The sequence below is a fragment of the Plecotus auritus genome (genome assembly GCF_963455305.1).
Source record: "Plecotus auritus genome assembly, chromosome: 5".
Classification (NCBI taxonomy): Eukaryota; Metazoa; Chordata; class Mammalia; order Chiroptera; family Vespertilionidae; genus Plecotus; species Plecotus auritus.
The window spans coordinates 86,158,317-86,177,989 of NC_137776.1; the positions used below are offsets into that span (position 1 = coordinate 86,158,317).

Consider the following 19,673-nt stretch of genomic DNA (forward strand, 5'->3'; position numbering starts at 1 on the left):
CTGGCACCCCCATAATTCGGATGTTGGTACGCTTGAAGTTGTCCCAGAGGCTTCTTACACTATCTTCAAATTTTTGGATTCTTTTTTCTTTTTGCTTTCCCGGTTGAGTGTTTTTTGCTTCTTTGTATTTCAACTCTTTGACTTGATTCTTGTGTTCCTCTAGTCTGTTGTTGGGTCGCTATATAACATTTTTAATTTCAGTCAGTGTATGTTTAATTTCTAGTTGGTCCTTTTTCATATCTTCGAGGGTCTCGTTATATTTATCGGCCTTTTCTAGGATATTCTTGAAAAGCCTTATAACCGTGGTTTTGAATTCTATATCCAGTCGTTTGTTTTCCTCCATTTCTTTCATTTGTGATCTGTTTCTTTGTTGCCGCATTTTCACTGCTTCCCTGAGTTGGTAGGGTAGCTTTGTGTGCTAGGTTTCCTATATGGCCCAGTGGGTCGGCCTCCCAAGTTAACCTGAGGTGGATACTCTTGGTGCACCCCTTTGTGGACTGTGTGTACAGCCTTGTTGTAGTTAAGTCTTGATTGTTATTGGTATCACTGGGAGGAATTGACCTCCAGGCCAGTTGGCTGTGAGGATCAGCTGTGTCTATGCTGGGAGAAGTTCGGTGCTGGAGACAGCCTTATAGGATTAGACTTGCCAAATTGCAATAGCCTCTGTGCTCAGCTTGGATGGGGGGGAGTCTCAGGGCGGAGCAGACAGTCTTGGCTTCCCGTCAACCTTGTCCTTGTGCTTGCGTGCCTCCAGACCTCTGCCTTCCCCGGCTTCCGAGCCTCCGCCCGAGAGTCCAGATTCCCCCCCCGTAAGAGCGTCCCCAGGGGCTCGCCTGGAACTGGGGTTCAGTGCAGTCAGAACTGGGGTTCAGTGCAGTCAGGAGCTTCCGACTCCCTTCCACTAGGGAAAGCCTTGTGGCAACCTCCATAGTCTTTGTGCACACTGGCGCGCGCGCCTCCAGACCCCTGCCCACCGGGGCTCCCCCGGGTCTCCCCCGGGTCTCTGAGTCTCCGGGTGCCTTTCTCTCTACCTGACAGTCCAGACTCCCCCATATGAGCCTGGGTCCATGGAGTTTTGCCCGGAACTGGGGTTCAGTGCAGTCGGGGCTTCCTTCCCCGTCCCACCAGAGAAAGTCAGCCAGGCTCTCAGCCGCCCTTTTTCTCTGCACGCACAAAGACCCTTTGCCATACCTCCACTTCTCTGTGAGCTTATCTCTTTCCTTCTAGTTGTAGAATTTCCACTCAGCCAGCTTTTCTGTGGTTTGGATGGTGTCCGTTCTGTCTTTTAGTTGTAGTTTTGAAATTGTTGTGCGAGGCAGCAGTTTAGGTGCTTACCTATGCCGCCATCTTGGTTTCTCCCCCACTTCTCTCATTCTTATGGGTGTTATTGCTTTACCAGAAATTAGCAACTGGCAGCCCCTACGCAAAATCTGCCCCCCACATGTACATTTAAAAATCATGAGATTCTAAATTAAAACTTGATTTCTAGGTTATCTTGAAAAACTTGGAAAACTGAAAATTCTATATACTCTATTCCTGTAAGATAACAATTATTGGGAGCTGAGGGACTCCTGCCTCTTTTAGGCAGCCTTAGTATTCCATTTATCCTCAACTTATTCAGACATCTGAATTCTTTCACTCCATGCCCAGTCCATTAAGGCATTTGGGTTTTAGGCCCCTGCTCTACTGTGGACTACAGAGAAACATAAGACTTGTCTTATCTTGCCCAATATAGGATAGAGAAAATTTTAGTAGACTTTGTTTCTCAACTTTGTAACACTTTCAGTGCCTACTATGCGTCTTGTCATATTGTGAATGTTCAACAAATGTGTTTTGGCAGAATAAAATGATATATGCAAAAGAGGTATTATGAAATCTCCCTAAGCTTCTTGAAAGCATGCATTTGCTTCTCAACTTGATCAAATGTCTTGCCTTCCTGGTTTAATTGGTTTAGTTAACCACCTGTGTGTTTATTTTTTTCTGTTTATTGTCACCTTGCTTGACTTTAATTGAACATTCTTAGATGGCCGATTTCATGCATTTTAATGCCCTTTGTACCACTTGCAGTGTCAAAAAATACACTGATGGGCATCATTGCTAAATAATATTAATAATGATATGTGGATAATATTTTTGCATTCATTTCTTCAATAGTAATGAAGTGATTAAATATGTAGGTCAGATAACAGCATTATTGGCAACAATGAATTTCCTGAAACCCTAATTTGAAGCCATATAAAATTGACACTCAACCAAACTATATTGATGTCTATAATTTGGGTCAGTGTAGACCCTGAGGTCTCCTGTGGCTGCTAGGAGGAATTAATTTCCCAGCCGCAGCAGATGATAACATTAATGGCTTATGCTAGGAGGGATTTGCCTGAGAATTCCAATGTTCCTTGACTACGCTGCAAGGATGTGTTTCTTATACGCATTATCATCAGCAAGTCTCTTTGCAGCACCAGTGACCTGGGTGCCATTCTCTAAATTCAGAGATGGTTCAGCAGCTTGGCCCCTGGAAAGATATTGGGAAAGTTTCCCAGTACATGAGCCCTGCATGAGCTGGAGGCAGGAGAGTGATAATAAAGTGCCGGACTGGATAATTGTGGGATCTACAAAAGATACTAAAGTGTTGTTACTGGAGGCACAAAAGCACCTGTGAATGTGTGAAGTTACTGTGTATGAGGAACATCACAGGAGAGTGGGTGGGGACTAGGGAGGAGTGCTTCTTTTGAAATAATTCAGACTTCAGACAGGGAAGTTCTTTGGAGGGAGGAGAGAGACACTCTTGCTGGTGAGATAATGCAGGATTTATGAAAGGAAGTACTCCTGTATACTTTTGTGATGTGTGTTCCTTTGTGAACTTCAGAAAAGTTTAACTGTGGCATTGGTGTTTTCCAATCTCCACAGTACAGATGATGGCATTGCCCTCTTAACTGACATGTATTTATGTATTTACTTATTTGTTTGTTTGTAATTCTCACCCACAGACATATTCATTGATTTTTAGAAAGTGGGGGGAAGGGAAGAGAGAGACATTGATGTGTCTCCCTACACATCACCACTGGGACCAGGGATTGAACCACAACCTGGGTATGTGCCCTAACCTGGAATTGAACCTGTGACCTTTCTTTATACAGGACGATGCTTCAACCAACTGAGACACACCAGCCAGGGCTTACCTGATTTTTAAATAACAATTAAACTCCCCTTACTGTGTAACAATTCACCTCCTGATATAATAATGTTGAGTGAGATGACCTTGAGTTTTCAGTGTCACCCTATATTCCCCACAGACTAATGTCTACCAAGTTTCAATGTACAGCAAGTTAATGAGAGAGGTCCTGGTTGAGTAGTTCAGTTAGAACATCCCAATTTGCCAAAGTGGTGGGTTCCATCCCCAGTTAGGGCACCTATAGAAATCAGCCAGTGAATGCATAAATAAGTGGAAAAACAAGTCAATGCTTCTCTCTCTCTTTCTCCACCCCCTTTCTCTCTCTCTAAAAATAAATTTTCAAGTTCATGAAACTCTAAGAATGGTGAAACCTACCACATAGTGTTGTTATGAGAAGGATTAAGGATTATTGAAAACTGCAAAAAATCTAAGCAATTGATAGCCTTATGATAGATGATAGATCCCATGGTAGCTCCATTGTTGCTTTTGTTATTGTCATTGCTCTTGAAATGTTTTTTTTTTTTAAGAAAAAAATATATGAATTATTATATGACTATTCTGGCCTTCTAAATATCTTACACATGGATTGTACAAGGCAGATGCACATGGTGGGACAAATGTAGGTTTAAAGTTGTTTATATGGAAAATAATATAATAATAAAGATAATACAATAATATATAAATCTATTTTTGCCCCACCTTGTATATATGCAAAAATCTAAATGTTAGCATTGCCATATAATGCAGACCACTCTACTTTCTTGTTAACCTGGCTCAGAGATTAAACTGTATTATTTCAACCACAATGCTCTGACCCCACCTGGTTGACCTACAATTCCATTCCATTCTGATACTAACTACCAAGACTCAGTGGCAATAATCACACAGAGTAAGGGCTTCTGACTGCCCCACTTCAGGTAACAACTTCACGTCTCCAGTTCCCAGGATCCCTGCCTTTCTGCGGAACCCGGACACAAATTCAACAGTTCCCCCTTCAGATATGAGAAAGTTGTATGTAGTTGATCCTTGAACAATGTGCGGTTAGGGGTGCCAACCCCGACTCAGTGGAACATTCTTGTATAACTTTTGACTCTATAGTAGGTCCTTCACATTAGTGGATTCAACAAAGTGGGAATAGAAAATAGTAATTTTGATCCCTAGGAATCCGCAGGTCAGAAATTACAGTTTTGATTGCAAAAATACTGTTTTCCATCCTGATTGGTTAGATCTGCAGATGTTGAACCCAGGGATGTAAAGGGTGAACTATATTTACTGGGGGGAAAAATCTGCATACAAGTACTAGTATACTGGCATAGTTCAAACCAGTGCTGTTTAATGGTCAGTGTACTTATGATTACTGCCTTATAAAGGACACAAATGATGAGCCAGATGAAGAGGGAAATAGGGTGGATTCGGAGGGCCCAAATCTCTGTCTCTGTCTCTGTGGAGCTGGCTGTGCCATGCTCCTACCAGTGGTCGGCAAACTGCGGCTCGCGAGCCACATGTGGTTCTTTGGCCCCTTGCGTGTGGCTCTTCCTCAAAATACTATGGCCTGGGCGAGTCTATTTTGAAGAAGTGGTGTTAGAAGAAGTTTAAGTTTAAAAAATTTAGCTCTCAAAAGAAATTTCAATCGTTGTACTGTTGATATTTGGCTCTGTTGACTAATGAGTTTGCCGACCACTACCCTAGTCCATTGACATGTTTAGTAACAAGGAAGCCTCTTTAAATCTTATCCATCAGAGTTTTTACCCAGGTCTCATTACCTAGGCATGCCTGATTAAATCATTGGCCAAGTGACTGAATATCTCCTGACCTTCCACCCACCCTGACCTCCAGGACTAAACATTCTAATCTTCTAATGAGGAAGTTTGGATCCCCTGGTGGCCAGCCCCCATCCAGATACCTCTAGCCACTCATCTAGAGGCAGAACCTAAAGCCATTCATTAGCATAAATCTGGGATGTTCAAAGAGGATTAGTTATTAACAAAAGACACTCCTATTGCTCAGGAAATTCCAAGGACTTTAGGAGTTCTGTACCCAGAACCTGAAATAAAAAGCCAAATATATATATTTTATTACTCTATGCAAACTTTCCCAAATACTCATTAATCAATTTCTTACCTTGTCCATTGTGTTTTGGGTATTTCTAAATGAGAAAATCTTGACTTCACCCTTTTCTGTTCATCCTGGAGTACAGTCTTGTGAAAACTGCCTTGATATGAGGTGTACAAAATTATTAAGATGTATATCTCTATTCGAAAGAGGTTGCCTAAAATTCATATACACTTTATATTCTTTGTATTTTGTAGACTTTTGATGCATCAACTCAATTTGCTAGCTTTCACTTTAATTATTATTATTTTTTATTCCTTACCTGAGAATATTTTTCCCATTGATTTTTTAGAGAGAGTAGAAGGGGTGAAGGGAGAGAAAGAGAAGAAGAAGAAGGAGAGAGAGAGAGAGAGAGAGAGAGAGAGAGAGAGAGAGAGAGATGAGAGAGACAATCAATTGGTTGCCTTGCCTTCTGCATGTGCTCCAACAGGGGTTGGGGATCGAACCTGTAACCAAGGTATGGTGCCCTTGACCAGGAATTGAACCCATGACCCTTTGGCGCACAGGCTGACACTAACCATTGAGCAATGCCAGCCAGGGCTGCTTGCCTTCTTTTTAGATAGGAAGTTAAATACAATCTCTACTTAAATAAAATTATTTCTCCACTTTCAATGTATTTCTCCTTCCTTTTATTTTCAACTTTTTCTGACATCAAGTCTATTCAAAGATAAAATTATAGGCTCAAAATCAAAGAAGTATGGGTCATTTTCCATGCAGTTATATATATATATATATATATATATATATATATATATATATATATATATAATTATATAATTAATTATGTATTTTTGTGTCTTAATCTGTTTCATTCTGGAAGTTTACTTTAAAGAGATTCTGTCTTTAATATGTGTCTTCTTTCTTTTTTCTTTTTTTTAAATTTTTATTAAGGTATTATATGTGTACATATCTTACCATTGCCCCCCACCCCCACCCCACTCCCATACATGCCCTCACCCCCCAATGTTTTCCATCCGTTGGTTACTCTTATATGCATACATACAAGTCCTTCAGTTGATCTCTTATTTCCCCCACCTCTCCCTAACCTTACCGCTGTAATTTGACAGTCTGTTTGATGCTTTACTGCCTCTGTAACTATCTTTTTGTTCATCAGTTTATAATGTTTTTCATTATCCCCAAATGAGTGGGATCATGTGGTATTTTTCTTTCATTGACTGGCTTATTTCACTTAGCATAATGTTCTCTAATTCCATCCAAGTGCCTACAAATGGTAGTAATTCCTTCTTTTTTATGGCAGCATAGTATTCCATTGTGTAGATGTATCATAGTTTTCTGATCCAGTCATCTGCTGATGGGCACCTAGGCTGTTCCCAAATCTTAGCTATTGTAAATTGTGCTGCTATGAACATAGGGGTGCATATATCCTTTCTGATCGGTGTTTCTGGTTTCTTAGGATATATTTCTAGGAGTGGGATTACTGGGTCAAATGGGATTTCCACTTTCAGTATTTTGAGGAAACTCCATACTGTTCTCCACAGTGGCTGCACCAGTCTGCATTCCCACCAGCAGTGCACGAGGGTTCCTTTTTCTCCGCATCCTCGCCAACACTTGTCGTTTGTTGATTTGTTGATGATAGCCATTCTGACAGGTGTGAGATGGTATCGCATTGTTGTTTTGATTTGCATCTCTCGGATAATTAGTGACTTTGAGCATGTTTTCATGTGTCTCTTGGCCTTCCTTCTGTCTTCTTTCGAAAAGATTCTATTTAGGTCCTTTGCCCATTTTTTTATTGGATCCTTTATCTTCCTTTTATTAAGTTGTATAAGCTACCTGTAGATGTTGGAAATTAAACCTTTATCAGTGATACCATTTGCAAATATGTTCTCCCATACAGTGGGGTTTCTTGTTGTTTTGTTGATGGTTTCTTTTGCTGTGAAAAAGCTTTTTATTTTGATGTAGTACCATTTGTTTATTTTCTCTTTGGCTTCCATTGCCCTAGGGGCAGTATCACTGAAAAAGTTCTTTTGGCATATGTCTGAGATTTTGCTGCCTGTGGATTCCTCTAGTATTTTTATGGTTTCCCGTCTTATATTTAAGTCCTGTATCCATTTTGAGTTTATTTTTGTGTATGGTGTAAGTTGGTGATCTAGTTTCATTTTTTTGCATGTATCTGTCCAATTTTCCCAACACCATTTATTGAAGAGACTGTCTTGACTCCATTGTATGCTCATGCCTCCTTTGTCAAATATTAATTGCGCATATTGGTTTGGGTCGATATGTGGATTCTCTATTCTATTCCATTGATCTATATGTCTGTTCTTGTGCCAGTACCAGGCTGTTTTGAGGACAGTGGCTTTGTAATACAGCTTGAAATCTGGTATTGAGATCCCTCCTACTTTATTCTTCTTTCTCAGGATTGCTGTGGCTATTCGGGGTCTTTTTTTATTCCAGATGAATTTTTGGAGAGTTCTTTCTAGGTCTGTGAAATATGTTGTTGGTATTTTAATGGGGAGTGCATTGAATCTATAGATTGCTTTGGGTAGTATGGACATTTTGATGATGTTGTTTCTACCAATCCATGAACATGGTATGTTCTTCCATCTGTTTACATCTTCCTCTATCTCTTTTTTCAGTGTCCTGTAGTTTTCCGTATATAGGTCTTTTACCTCCTTGGTTAGGTTTATTCCTAAGTATCTTAATTTTTTTGGTGCGATGGAGAATGGGATTCCTTTTTTTGTCTCTCTTTCTGTAAGTTCACTGTTGGTGTATAGAAATGCCATAGATTTCTTGGAGTTAATTTTGTATCCTGCTACATTGCCGAATTCATTTATTAAGTCTGTTAGTTTTTTGATGGAGTCTTTCGGGTTTTTTATGTACAATATCATGTCATCTGCAAATAAGGACAGCTTTACATCTTCTTTTCCAATTTGGATGCCTCTTATTTCTTCTTCTTGTCTTATTGCAATGGCTAATACTTCCAGTACTATGATGAATAGGAGTGGTGAGAGTGGGCATCTGTGTCTTGTTCCTGTTCTTAGGGGAAATGGTTTTAGTTTTTGCCCATTGAGTATGATGTTAGCTGTGGGTTTATCATATATAGCTTTTATTATGTTGAGGTATGATCCCTCTATTCCCACCTTGTTGAGAGTTTTTATCAAGAAAGGGTGTTGGATTTTGTCAAATGCTTTTTCTGCATCAATTGATATGACTATGTGATTTTTATCTTTCAATTTGTTTATGTGATGTATCACATTTATTGATTTTCGGATATTGTACCATCCTTGCATTCCTGGAATAAGCCCTACTTGGTCATGGTGTATGATCTTTCTAATGTACTGCTGGATCCGATTTGCTAGAATTTTGTTGAGGATTTTGGCATCTACATTCATGAGGGATATTGGCCTGTAATTCTCCTTCATTGTGTTGTCTTTATCTGGTTTTGGTATTAGGGTGATGCTGGCTTCATAGAATGAGCTTGGAAGTGTTCCTTCCTCTTGAATTTTTTGGAATAATCTGAGGAGGATAGGTTTTAGTTCTACCTTGAATGTTTGGTAAAACTCTCCTGTGAAGCCGTCTGGCCCCGGGCTTTTGTTTGCCGGAAGCTCTTTGATGACTGCTTCAATTTCTGCCATAGTTACTGGCGTATTGAGCTGTTTACATTCTTCTTGATTGAGTTTTGGAAGGTTATATTTTTCTAGGAATCTGTCCATTTCCTCCAGGTTGTCCAGTTTGTTGGAATAGAGTTGTTCGTAGTATTTTTTAACAATCCTTTGTATTTCGGCGGGATCTGTTGTTATTTCACCTCTTTCATTTCTGATTTTGTTTATTTGGGTCCTCTCTCTTTGCTTCTTGGTGAGCCTGGCTAGAGGTTCATCAATCTTGTTTATCCTTTCAAAGAACCAACTCTTGGTTTTGTTGATCTTTTGTATTGTTTCTTTGGTCTCTATGTCGTTTATCTCTGCTCTGATCTTTATTATTTCCTTCCTTCTGCTTACACTGGGCTTTTCTTGTTGCTCTTTTTCTAACTCTTTGAGTTGTTGGGTTAGGTAATTTATTACCATTGTTTCTTGTTTTTTGCAGTAGGCTTGTAGAGCTATGAACTTCCCTCTCAAGACTGCTTTCGCTGTGTCCCATAGATTTTGGATTGTAGTGTTTTCATTGTCATTTGTTGCCATGATGTTTTTTATTTCTTCTTTGATCTCTCTGGTAACCCAGTCATGGTTTAATAGCATGCTGTTTAGCCTCCATGTGTTTGATTTCTTTGGGTTGTTTTTATTGTAGTTGATTTCCAGTTTTATGCCACTGTGGTCTGAGAAGATGCTTGATATGATTTCTATCTTCTTGAATTTGAAGAGACTTTGCCTATGTCCCAACATATGGTCTATCTTTGAGAATGACCCATGTGCACTTGAGAAGAATGTATATTCTGTGGCTTTGGGGTGAAATGTTCTGTAAATGTCAATTAATTCCATCTGGTCTAGTGAGTCATTTAGGATTGATGTTTCTTTGCTGATTTTTTGTTTAGAGGATTTGTCCAATGGTGATAGTGGGGTATTAAAGTCTCCTACTATGATCGTATTGCTGTCAATCTCTCCCTTGATATCCTTCAGGAGTTTTTTTTATGTATTTGGGTGCTCCTGTATTGGGTTCATATATGTTTTCCAGAGTTATTTCTTCTTGTTGGATTGCTCCCTTTAGTATTATGAAGTGGCCTTCCTTATCTCTTGTTATGTCCTTCAGTTTGAGATCTAATTTGTCAGATATAAGTATTGCTACCCCAGCTTTTTTTTCAGTTCCATTTGCCTGGAAAACCTTTTTCCATCCCTTTACCTTCAGTCTGTGTGCCTTTTTTTCTGAGGTGGGTTTCTTGTAGACAGCAGATATATGGGTCATGTTTTCTTATCCAATCCATTACCCTATGTCTTTTGATTGGGGCATTTAATCCATTTACATTTAAAGTTATTATTGATAGGTACTTATTTGTTACCATTCCTATTCTTTACACCTGTGTTCCTTCTTCGCTTCCTATTTCTTTCTTTTTTTTTTTTTTTTTTTTTTACAGCAGACTCTTCAGCGTTTCTTGCATTGCTGGTTTGGTGGTAATAAATTCTCTTAGTCCTTTTTTGTCTGTGAAGCTCCTGATTTCACCTTCAATTTTGATTGAAAGCCTTGCTGGGTACAGTATTCTTGGATTCAGACCCTTCCTTTGCATGACTTTGTATATTTCATTCTATTCCCTTCTGGCCTGATGAGTTTCTGTTGAGAAATCAGTTGCTAGTCTGATGGGGGTTTCTTTGTATGTAACTTTCTGTCTGTCTCTTGCCGCTTTTAAGATTCTTCCTTTGTCGTTGGTGTTTGCCAATTTAAGTATAATGTGCCTTGGCGTCGGTCTTTTGGGGTTCATTTTGCTTGGGACTCTTTGAGCTTCTTGGATTTGTGTGGGTTTTTTCTTCTCTATATCAGGGAAATTTTTTGTCATTATTTCTTCAAAGAGGTTTTCTATTCCTTGCTCAGCTTCCTTTCCTTCTGGAACCCCTATTATGCGGATGTTGTTTTGTTTCGTGTTGTCCCAAAGTTCCCTTAGGCTTTCCTCCTGCCTTCTAATTTTTTTTTTTTTTTCTAGAAGTTGCTCTACTTGGGTATTTTTTCCCATCTTGTCTTCTAGCTCACTGATGCGGTCCTCTGTTTCTTCTAGTCTACTCTTGATGCTTTCTATTGAGTTCTTTACAGTAGCGATGTCATTTTTCATTTCTTCTTGGTTCTTCTTCATTTCCTCTTGGTTCTTGCTCATATTGTCGAATTTGTCTTCCATTCTTTTCAGCCACCTTATGACCATTTCTCTGAATTCTTTTTCTGGAAGGTTGCTTGCCTCCATTTCATTTACTTCCTTTTCTGGTGATGCCTGCTTTTCTTTCATATGTGGGCTGTGTCTTTGTCTCCCCATGGTCTCTCTTCTCTGGGTGTCTGGTTATGTAGTTCTCTCTCTCCTGAGTTGATTTAAAGGCACAAAATACAGCACTACCAGGTACAACACACAAGGCACTGAACAGAAATGTATTCACGATATTAATAACCTCCAATAAAGGTGACCACCAGAGAAAGGCAAATTAGGGGATAGGAGAGAAAGAATAAGAGGAAAAAGAAAGAAAGAAGAAGAAGAAAAAAGGAGTGTCAAAATGAAATTGGGTAAAGGGAAAAAAAGAAGAAAAAAAAAAGTAAGAGAGACAAGAAAGAGACTAAGAGAGAAAGGGAAACAGACTATATATATTGGGGATAAAACTCCAATAGAACAATCACTTATTCCAGCAAATGCCAGCAACAAGTACCTGGGGATTAATACAAACTACAACACCAACTAATACTGAGTGAGGCAAGGGAAGACAGAAGCACTAAACAAACAAAAAAATAAACAAAAGAAGAATAAGCAAAACAATCTCACAAAAAAGCATAAAAATTCGATATAATCTACATTCAAACGAACAACAACAAAAGGACAGAGAGAAAAACAATTTTTGGATAGTTAAGACAGCGAAGAGAGAGGTGTGTATGGACTTGGAGCAGGGGATTGGAGATTAGATATATAAGTAGGGTGAAATTTTAAAAGGGGGTAAACAGAAAGAATAGGGAAAATCTAAAGCAGGAAAGGTGTAAGATAAACAGGACACCGAAAAGGGAAAAGTGAGGAAGAGAGTGATGGCATAAAGGTAGAGTTGAGATAGAGTAAAATGATGCTTAAGGAAAGATAAAAATAGAATGTAGAACATTAATCCCAAAACAAAATGAAGAGAAAATAAAATGACACTTAAAAAAAAAAAGATAAAATAGCAGTAGTAATAATACGGATTGAAAATAAAAATGTAATAATTAAAAAGGTAAAATCAGGTGAGGAAAAAAGAAAAAAAATAGTTTCTTAAGTAAAAGATGCAAAAAATGAAAATAAAAAATAAAAAATAAAAATAAAATGTGGAGTAGTGAAGGTCATCCACTTCCTCTGTTGTTCTGTTTGGCACGCCTGTTTCTCAGTCCGGACAGTATTGCAGTTCCCTGCGTTCCACTGCTCTTCAGTGATGTAAGCCAGTCCTGATTTTAAGCAGGCGGTGTGTCTTAATTCGTATTCCTTTATTTTTGATTACACAAGAGTCAATTTGTGATTCAGCCCCTGGGTGGCAGTGTTTCTGGATTGACTTCCAGGTCTATCTATGGCCTCTCTAGGCAGTGTTAGAGCCTTCTTTCCCTGTGGCGCTCACTACCGGTTTGTGGGAGTGGGCTGCCTCAGAGCTGGCTCTCCGATGGTCACTCCCCGCTCCAATCCCCAGGTTCCAGAAAAACAGCTTTCCCCTGCAGTCTCCCAGGGTGTCCCCAACTGGGTGATCCTATATATTGGGCTTAGTAATCAGAAGCAAGAATTTCAAGAGGAAAATGCCCAAGTGTGCGCACTCCGTGGCTGCGCGTAAGTCTAGCACACTCCTGAAATTCTTAGGGTGTCCCTGCACTTCAGATCAAAATGGGTTGCTTTTTAGAGAGCCCTTCTGTTAGCAGCTCTGAGGACCCCCTTCCACATTCACAGATCACGCCAGCCCCAACAGCCATGGATTTTTCCAGCACAGACTTCCCTGGTCCTCCAGCTCCCGCAAAACGCGTGTTCCTCTCTCGGGCTGGGACCAGAGACCTCACCTTATCCTAGGCGAAATCTGACTTTTCCGTGGTGGAGTGTAGAGCTCCTCTGAACCCGTGTGTTTGCGCCAATTGGGGAGCGTTGTTCTGGGGCTCGCAGCTGTTCCGTGGGTGCCGCAGTTGTGGATTCTCAGGCTTCCGATAAGCTCCACTTTCCGGTTCCAGATGGCGGAGACTCCATGTCCAAGCCCGCAGCTCCGGGAGGGGACCCAGCCGCAGTGGGGGCTGCCAGGTCAGGGGAACCCCGTCTAGCAGTCTCCCACCTTCTTCTGGAGTTCAGCTGACCCCCAACTTGCCAACAAACACTCCTAGTGCGATCCTCAGCTGTTCTTTCTTTCTGCTCCGGGACAAGGCTCGGAACACGTCTGTCTATTCCGCCGCCATTTTTTTTTTCTCCTCTCTGTCTTCTTTCAATATAAATATACAACATGTAAGAAAAGTACAGTCCAAAAATCATGATACCACATAATGTCACTATTTCTTTTCATTTTGACGAAGATGCAAATTTAAAAGCATTTTGGTTACTTAAGAATTTCAGTGAGTTTTTGCTTTTTATTTCTTATAATGAAAATATAATATAGTTTTATAGTGATAACATGTAGAAAAGATAGGGTAGCAATTATTTTATTAATGAAATGTTTACTATAGCCTCTCTAAGTATTTGTATTCATCTGTATAATCACAAATACATATATGCATGTGCATGTTTAATGCAGGAATGAGAATGCCTATTTAACAGTTTTATGGGTTTAACAGAAATGAGCATTTTTTAAATATGTATATATCCAAATGCATGCTAATCTCTGTTATTAAAGACTAGAGGCCCGGTGCACAAATTTGTGCACAGGTTGGGTCTACTGGCCGGCCGGGGGGAGGGACTGCAGGAGTTGGCTGGCCAGCACCCCTCTATTGGAGCCAATCAGGGGACCTACTCGCCCAGGGGAAGGACCACAGGAGGTTGGCTGGCCAGGGGGAGGGACTGCAGCAGGTTGGCCAGCCAGCACCCCACATCGGGGCTGATCAGGGGATTCCTGCCAGCCCGAGGCAGGGACCATGGGAGGTTGGCTGGCTGCAGGAAGTTGGCTGTGGGAGTGCACTGACCTCCAGAGGTCAGCTCCTGTGTTGAGCGTCTGCCCCCTGGTGGTCAGTGCACATCATAGCGACTGGTCATTTGGTTGTTTGGTCATTTAGGCTTTTATGTATATAGATAATTGTTTTGTTTTGTTTATAGGTAACCTTCAAAGCATCAAGACATTCTGTTTCACCAGATTTGAAATATGTTCTTCTGGCATATGATGTCAAACAGGTAAAGACGTGATCTCCTTCGATGAACTTTTCCTTGCAATGCGTTCAGGTGGCGTTTATAGTTTTCCTGGGTTATCTACTCATCTAGAGAAAACTTGGCTTATCTATAGATGCAGGGGTCACTGATGATCAATATTGCACAAGAGAAGTTCTTAGTCAATGTCCTTCCACACCTGACTAGCAAGTACCTGGTGCAGTGGTCCTCCAAGTCCATATCTTTCAGAGGGGAGTGTTTCAGGTTAGCTGATCTGACAAATGGGAGATTTTTACCTTTTCAGGATAGCTGTGCTCTATACTTGAATGTTTCATGTGTGTATAAACTAGGGAATTTTCTTAATGGCTATGCCCTGAATGGCAGTGTGGATAGTGGGAAGGGACTGGTGAGAACATTTATTTAAGTAATGGTGAATGTCTTCTTTGGTGGTATTTAAGTATAAGCCTTATGGTTGTAGAAAGTTCTAAAAGTGGGGCAAGCCAAGAAATTAATTCTGAAGAAATAAAATATTCTAATTGCAATTGGGGTTTTATGATTTCATGTCAGCTCTACAGCACAATTAGAGCAGTACTATGGTTGAGTATTTATTACTTATGATATAATTCTCACTGTTAAAAAGCAAAGTAAATGTTGAAAAGCCAGTTCAGCAGATCAGTTTCTGTGGAAAATAAGTGATTGGAAATCATTCAAGAAAGTTTTATGTGCTTTAGGACAGACAATAAAAATTTATAGACTTACGGCAGAAAGCCTCATTTAATGCATTGAAAGCTTTTGAGCACATAAAATGTCACAGTTCAGAGGACCTTCTGTTTGATGGTTTTAGATGTTTGAATTACACATGTGCTATATGTTTAATGAGTTTATGTTTTTATTTAAAATAAGCAATTTACACTGAAAAAAAAGAATAAAGGAGATTGCAATCAAAGACATTTTTTTTTTCTATAATGCATCTTGGCTTTTTTACATCAAATTTTGCTTTTTTTATCTCTATTTAGTTGCATTTTTGAAAATCACGTGTAACAGTAAAAAAAATACTTGATTTCTGTAAACAAAAATATACAACACCCCCAACTTTTTAAAAAATAATATTATTTTAAACAATTTTAACTGAAAGTAAGTGTTATATTAAACTGATAATAAATTTTTTTGTGTGTTTTTTAATCAGATCTCAGTAGCTACAGAACTTAAGGTTAAGTGGAATTGGCAGAGAGATTGACACTATACTAATAAAAGGGTAATATGCTAATTAGATCAGTCATCTTCCAGAGATCCTTCAGGACGACCTTCTGGACAAATCCATGGTGGCGGGGCAGAGGCAGAGGCAGTTAGGGGGTTCAGGCTGTCAGGGGAGAGCAGTTAGGGGGATCAGGCCAGCAGGGGAGAGCAGTTAGGGGGATCAGGCTGGCAGGGGAGAGCAGTTGGGGGGATCAGGTCAGCAGGGGAGGGCAGTTAGGGGCGACCAGGCCAGCAGGGGAGGGCAGTTAGGAGCAACCAGGCTGGCAGGGGAGCAGTTGAGGGCATCAGGCAGGCAGGCAGAGTGGTTAGGAGCAATCAGGCAGGCAGGTGAGTGGTTAGGAGCCAGTGGTCCTGGATTGCGAAAGGGATGTCCAACTGCCGGTTTAGGCCCGATCCCTGGAGTGCAGACTGGGCTGAGGGACCCCCCCCTCCCATGCACAAATTTCATGCACTGGGCCTCTAGTAAATCAATAAAATGGAATAAAGAACCCAGAAATAGTCCCATACAAATAGGCCTAACTGATTTCTGATAAATGTGCAAAAGCTATATGGTCTGGGGCAACTGGACTTCCATAGGCAAAACAAACAAAAATACACTGACCTAAGTCTTACACTATGTAAAAGCTCATTTATGGATTTAAATGTAGAAATATAAGTCAATGAAACTTTTAGGGAAAAAGTAGCAGAAAATCTTTGGTATCTATGGCTATAGAAATAGTTCTCATACTATATCAAATTTATAGTGTATACAAAGAAAAAAAGCTTTGTTCTATGAAAGATGCTGTTATGAAGATTAAAATATAAGGTACAGACTGGAATAGAATATTTGCAGATCAGATATTCAACAAAGGACTAATATCTAGAATATATCAAACTATCAAATGCAAGAATTACAAATATCCTATATAATAAAGAGGTGATATGCAAATTGACCATCACTCCAACACACAAGATGGCTGCCCCCATGTGGTCAAAGATGGCCATCCCCATGTGGACACAAGATGGCTGCCTCAAGATGGCCAGCAGGGGAGGGCAGTTGGGGGGAACCAGGTCAGCGGGGGGGGGGCAGTTCCGAGGGACCTGGCCAGCAGGGGAGGGCAGTTGGGGGCAATCAGGCATGCAGGGAGGGCGGTTAGGGGCGACTAGGATGCAGGGGAAGAAAGTTGGGGGGGACCATGCCTGCAGGGGGAGGGCAGTTAGGGGCAACAAGGCTGGCAAGGGAGGGCAATTAGGGGCAATTGGGCCAGCAGGGGAGGGCAGTTGGGAGGGGCAAGGCCTGCAGGAGAGGGAAGTTGGGGGTGACCAGGCCTGCAGGGAAGGGCAGTTAGGGTCAATCAGGCTGGCAGGGGAGCAGTTAGGCATCGGTCAGGATGGCAGGAGAGTGGTTAGGGGATGATCAGGCTGGCAGGCAGAAGCAGTTAGGGGCAATCAGACAGGCAGGCATGCGAGCGGTTGGGAGCCAGCAGTCCTGGATTGTGAGAGGAATGTCCCAGATTGGATACGGTGCAGGATGAGCTGAGGGACACACACACACACACACACACACACACACACACACACCCAATGCACGAATTTCATGCATCGGACCTCTATTATATATAGAGGCCCAAACTGCTCCCCTGCCAGCCTGAATGCCCCTAACTGGCCTCCCCTGCTGGCCTGGTCACCCCTATCTGCCCTCCCTTGCCAGCCTGGTTGCCCCTAACTGCCCTCCCCTGCCGACCTGGTCACCCCTAACTGCATTCCCCTGTTGGCATGGTCACCCCTAACTGTCCTCCCTACAGGACTGGTCGCCCCCAACTGCCCTCCCCTGCTGACCCGGTCACCCCTAACTGCCCTCCCCTGCAGTCCTGATTGCCACCAACTGCCCTCCCTTGCAGGCCTGGTACCTCCCAACTGCCCTCCCCTGCTGGCCATCTTATGGTGGCCATCTTTGACCACATGGGGGTGGCCATCTTGTGTGTTGGTCCTTTTCAACTGCCCTCCCCTGCCCACCTGGTCACCCCTAATTGCCCTCCCTTGCTGGCCTGGTCATCCCTAACTGCCCTCCCCTGCAGGCCTGGTCCCTCCCAATTCCCCTCCCCTGCTTCCCTGATTGCCCACAACTACCCTCCCCTGTCAGCTATCTTGTGGCAGCCATCTTGTGTATAAATGGTGGCAGCCATCTTTGACCACATGGGGGCGGTCATCTTCTGTGTTGGAGTGATGGTTAATTTGCATATTACTTCTATTATATAGGATATATATATATTTATAATCAGAAAACAGGCAAGGACATGAGACATTTCTTTGAAGAGGACATACAGATGGCAAATAAGAACATAAAAATGCAGTTAACATCATTAGCCATTAAATAAATGCAAATTAAAACAAGAAGAGTTGCCACTACTCTCATATCAGAATGGCTAAAATAAAATAAAAATGATTACACCACATGATGGCCAGTATTCAGGGAAACTGGATCAGTCATACATTGCTGTTGGGAATGTATAATGGAAGGGCTGCTCTGGAATATAATGTATAAAACTATGTTAACTTTGAATACTTGAGCAAAATATGTCAAGATTATATGAGAATATAATTACTGCCAAAAATGTAAATTAATATATTAAGAAAATCTTAATATTGGTTCTCTCTCTTTTTTTGTGTTTTTTTTTTTTTAATTTCAGGAAAAATAGTTTATGATAATCAGTCCTGGATTATTTTAATAAGAAAAAATTATCAAATGAAATTTCACAATTTAATTTCACTTCATTTGTTACCCATTCTATTTATTCATCAACTGTTTGGTGGACACAACTGGAAAAGACATTGATTGTGTAAGTTTGTATGTGTGTGCGTGGGAATCAGCTCAATTAAGAAACATAGACTCAGGTAGAAGTAATGTGACCAAACGTATCTACTACATACAACAAGGTAATCATGTTGGAGAAGGAAGTATATGCTAGACTTTGAAGATCAAATGAGGACAGATGAAAGAAAAACATTCCAGATGTGCAGACAACATGGGACTTCACGGAAGGAGCCTTGTCTTTGAGGGATAGCAGTCAATTCAGACTTGTCCACAGGTTGACAATTTGGGCTTAATAAATCTTTTAAACCCAAATTAGAGAAGAACTTGAAATCTCATTCTATTCTATACAGTTTATACTAAGGCAGCAATTGGGATTATTGACAGTTTTAGAGTAATCAAATGTCATGCTTACCCTGTGTGTGCATGTGTATGTGTGTGTATCCACGTGCACATGTGTATAATGCCCATTAACAAAGATGGAAAGAAACAATCACACAAAATCCAACCATCCAAAAAAAGTATTTTGGTGTGTTTAATTCCTTTTATCCCCCTTTATACATAAAAGTGGGGAAACAGGAGCTACCATATATACTACACATTGTTTTAGGTACATGCTATTATCCTGATTTCAGAAAGGAGAAAAGTTAATCTCTTTGGAAAGCTAGAAAATGCAGGATCAGACAGATTTAGAAATTTATCCAAGGTCTTTCAAGTAGGAAATAATAGCTGCACCCTAGTAAATTGGCTTTGTAAGATGATTTGTCTTTATCTTCATTACAAGGCAAATGAGCTAAACTAGAAAAGCTCAAATAAAGGCTGGGTTCCAACTTGTAGATAGTCTACTGGTGGTGATGGTGCTTAAACCTGGCTGCCTTTGCTGACTGGTCTTAGTGACGGGTAGGGATCTCTCTGACAGTTCAGCTCTTTTATGCCCAGTCTCCTCACGGTTGCAGTACTTGTCTGACCCTTGTAGCATCTCAGTTGGTGACTCTGTTTACACAGAAACAGAATCTGAAGCAAAGCAAGCAGAAACCTTTAGGTGCATGCCCCTGAAATACTGGAGAAAGGAGCAGGAAATCAGATAATCTTTAACATTTCCCTATGTTTTTTTAGATGTTAAATTTGCATGAATAAAGGTCAAATAAATAGAAAAAAATAAGTTCTACTTATATCCAGATTGTTGAGGTTATCCAACTCTTTTTTTTTTTTTTAGGATGTAACAAATATTTAAGAGAAATATTTATAAAATAAACACTATATTATTTGACCAAGAAAAGAAGATTCACTCAGTGTTTTTTGTTTTTGTTTTTGTTTTTGTTTTCTCTCTGGCTTGTGACCATCAATATGAACACTGATTAATATAGCTCAGCAGGAGTTTTCCTGCCTGAATCCTCACATCTGCACTCTTGACTAAAAGATGG

The 19,673-nt window shown here is 40.6% G+C and overlaps 1 protein-coding gene across 4 annotated transcripts in view; it reads left to right on the forward strand.

The window, feature by feature from the left end:
- DPP10 (dipeptidyl peptidase like 10) overlaps nt 1-19,673 on the forward strand; it is a 728,831-nt gene that overhangs the window by 361,822 nt on the left and 347,336 nt on the right. For all 4 annotated transcript variants that reach the window (XM_080667876.1, XM_080667877.1, XM_080667878.1 and 1 more), the window contains exon 5: nt 14,154-14,228. In XM_080667876.1, coding sequence (XP_080524002.1) covers nt 14,154-14,228 — 75 coding nt within the window. The remainder of the gene's footprint in view (nt 1-14,153; nt 14,229-19,673) is intronic.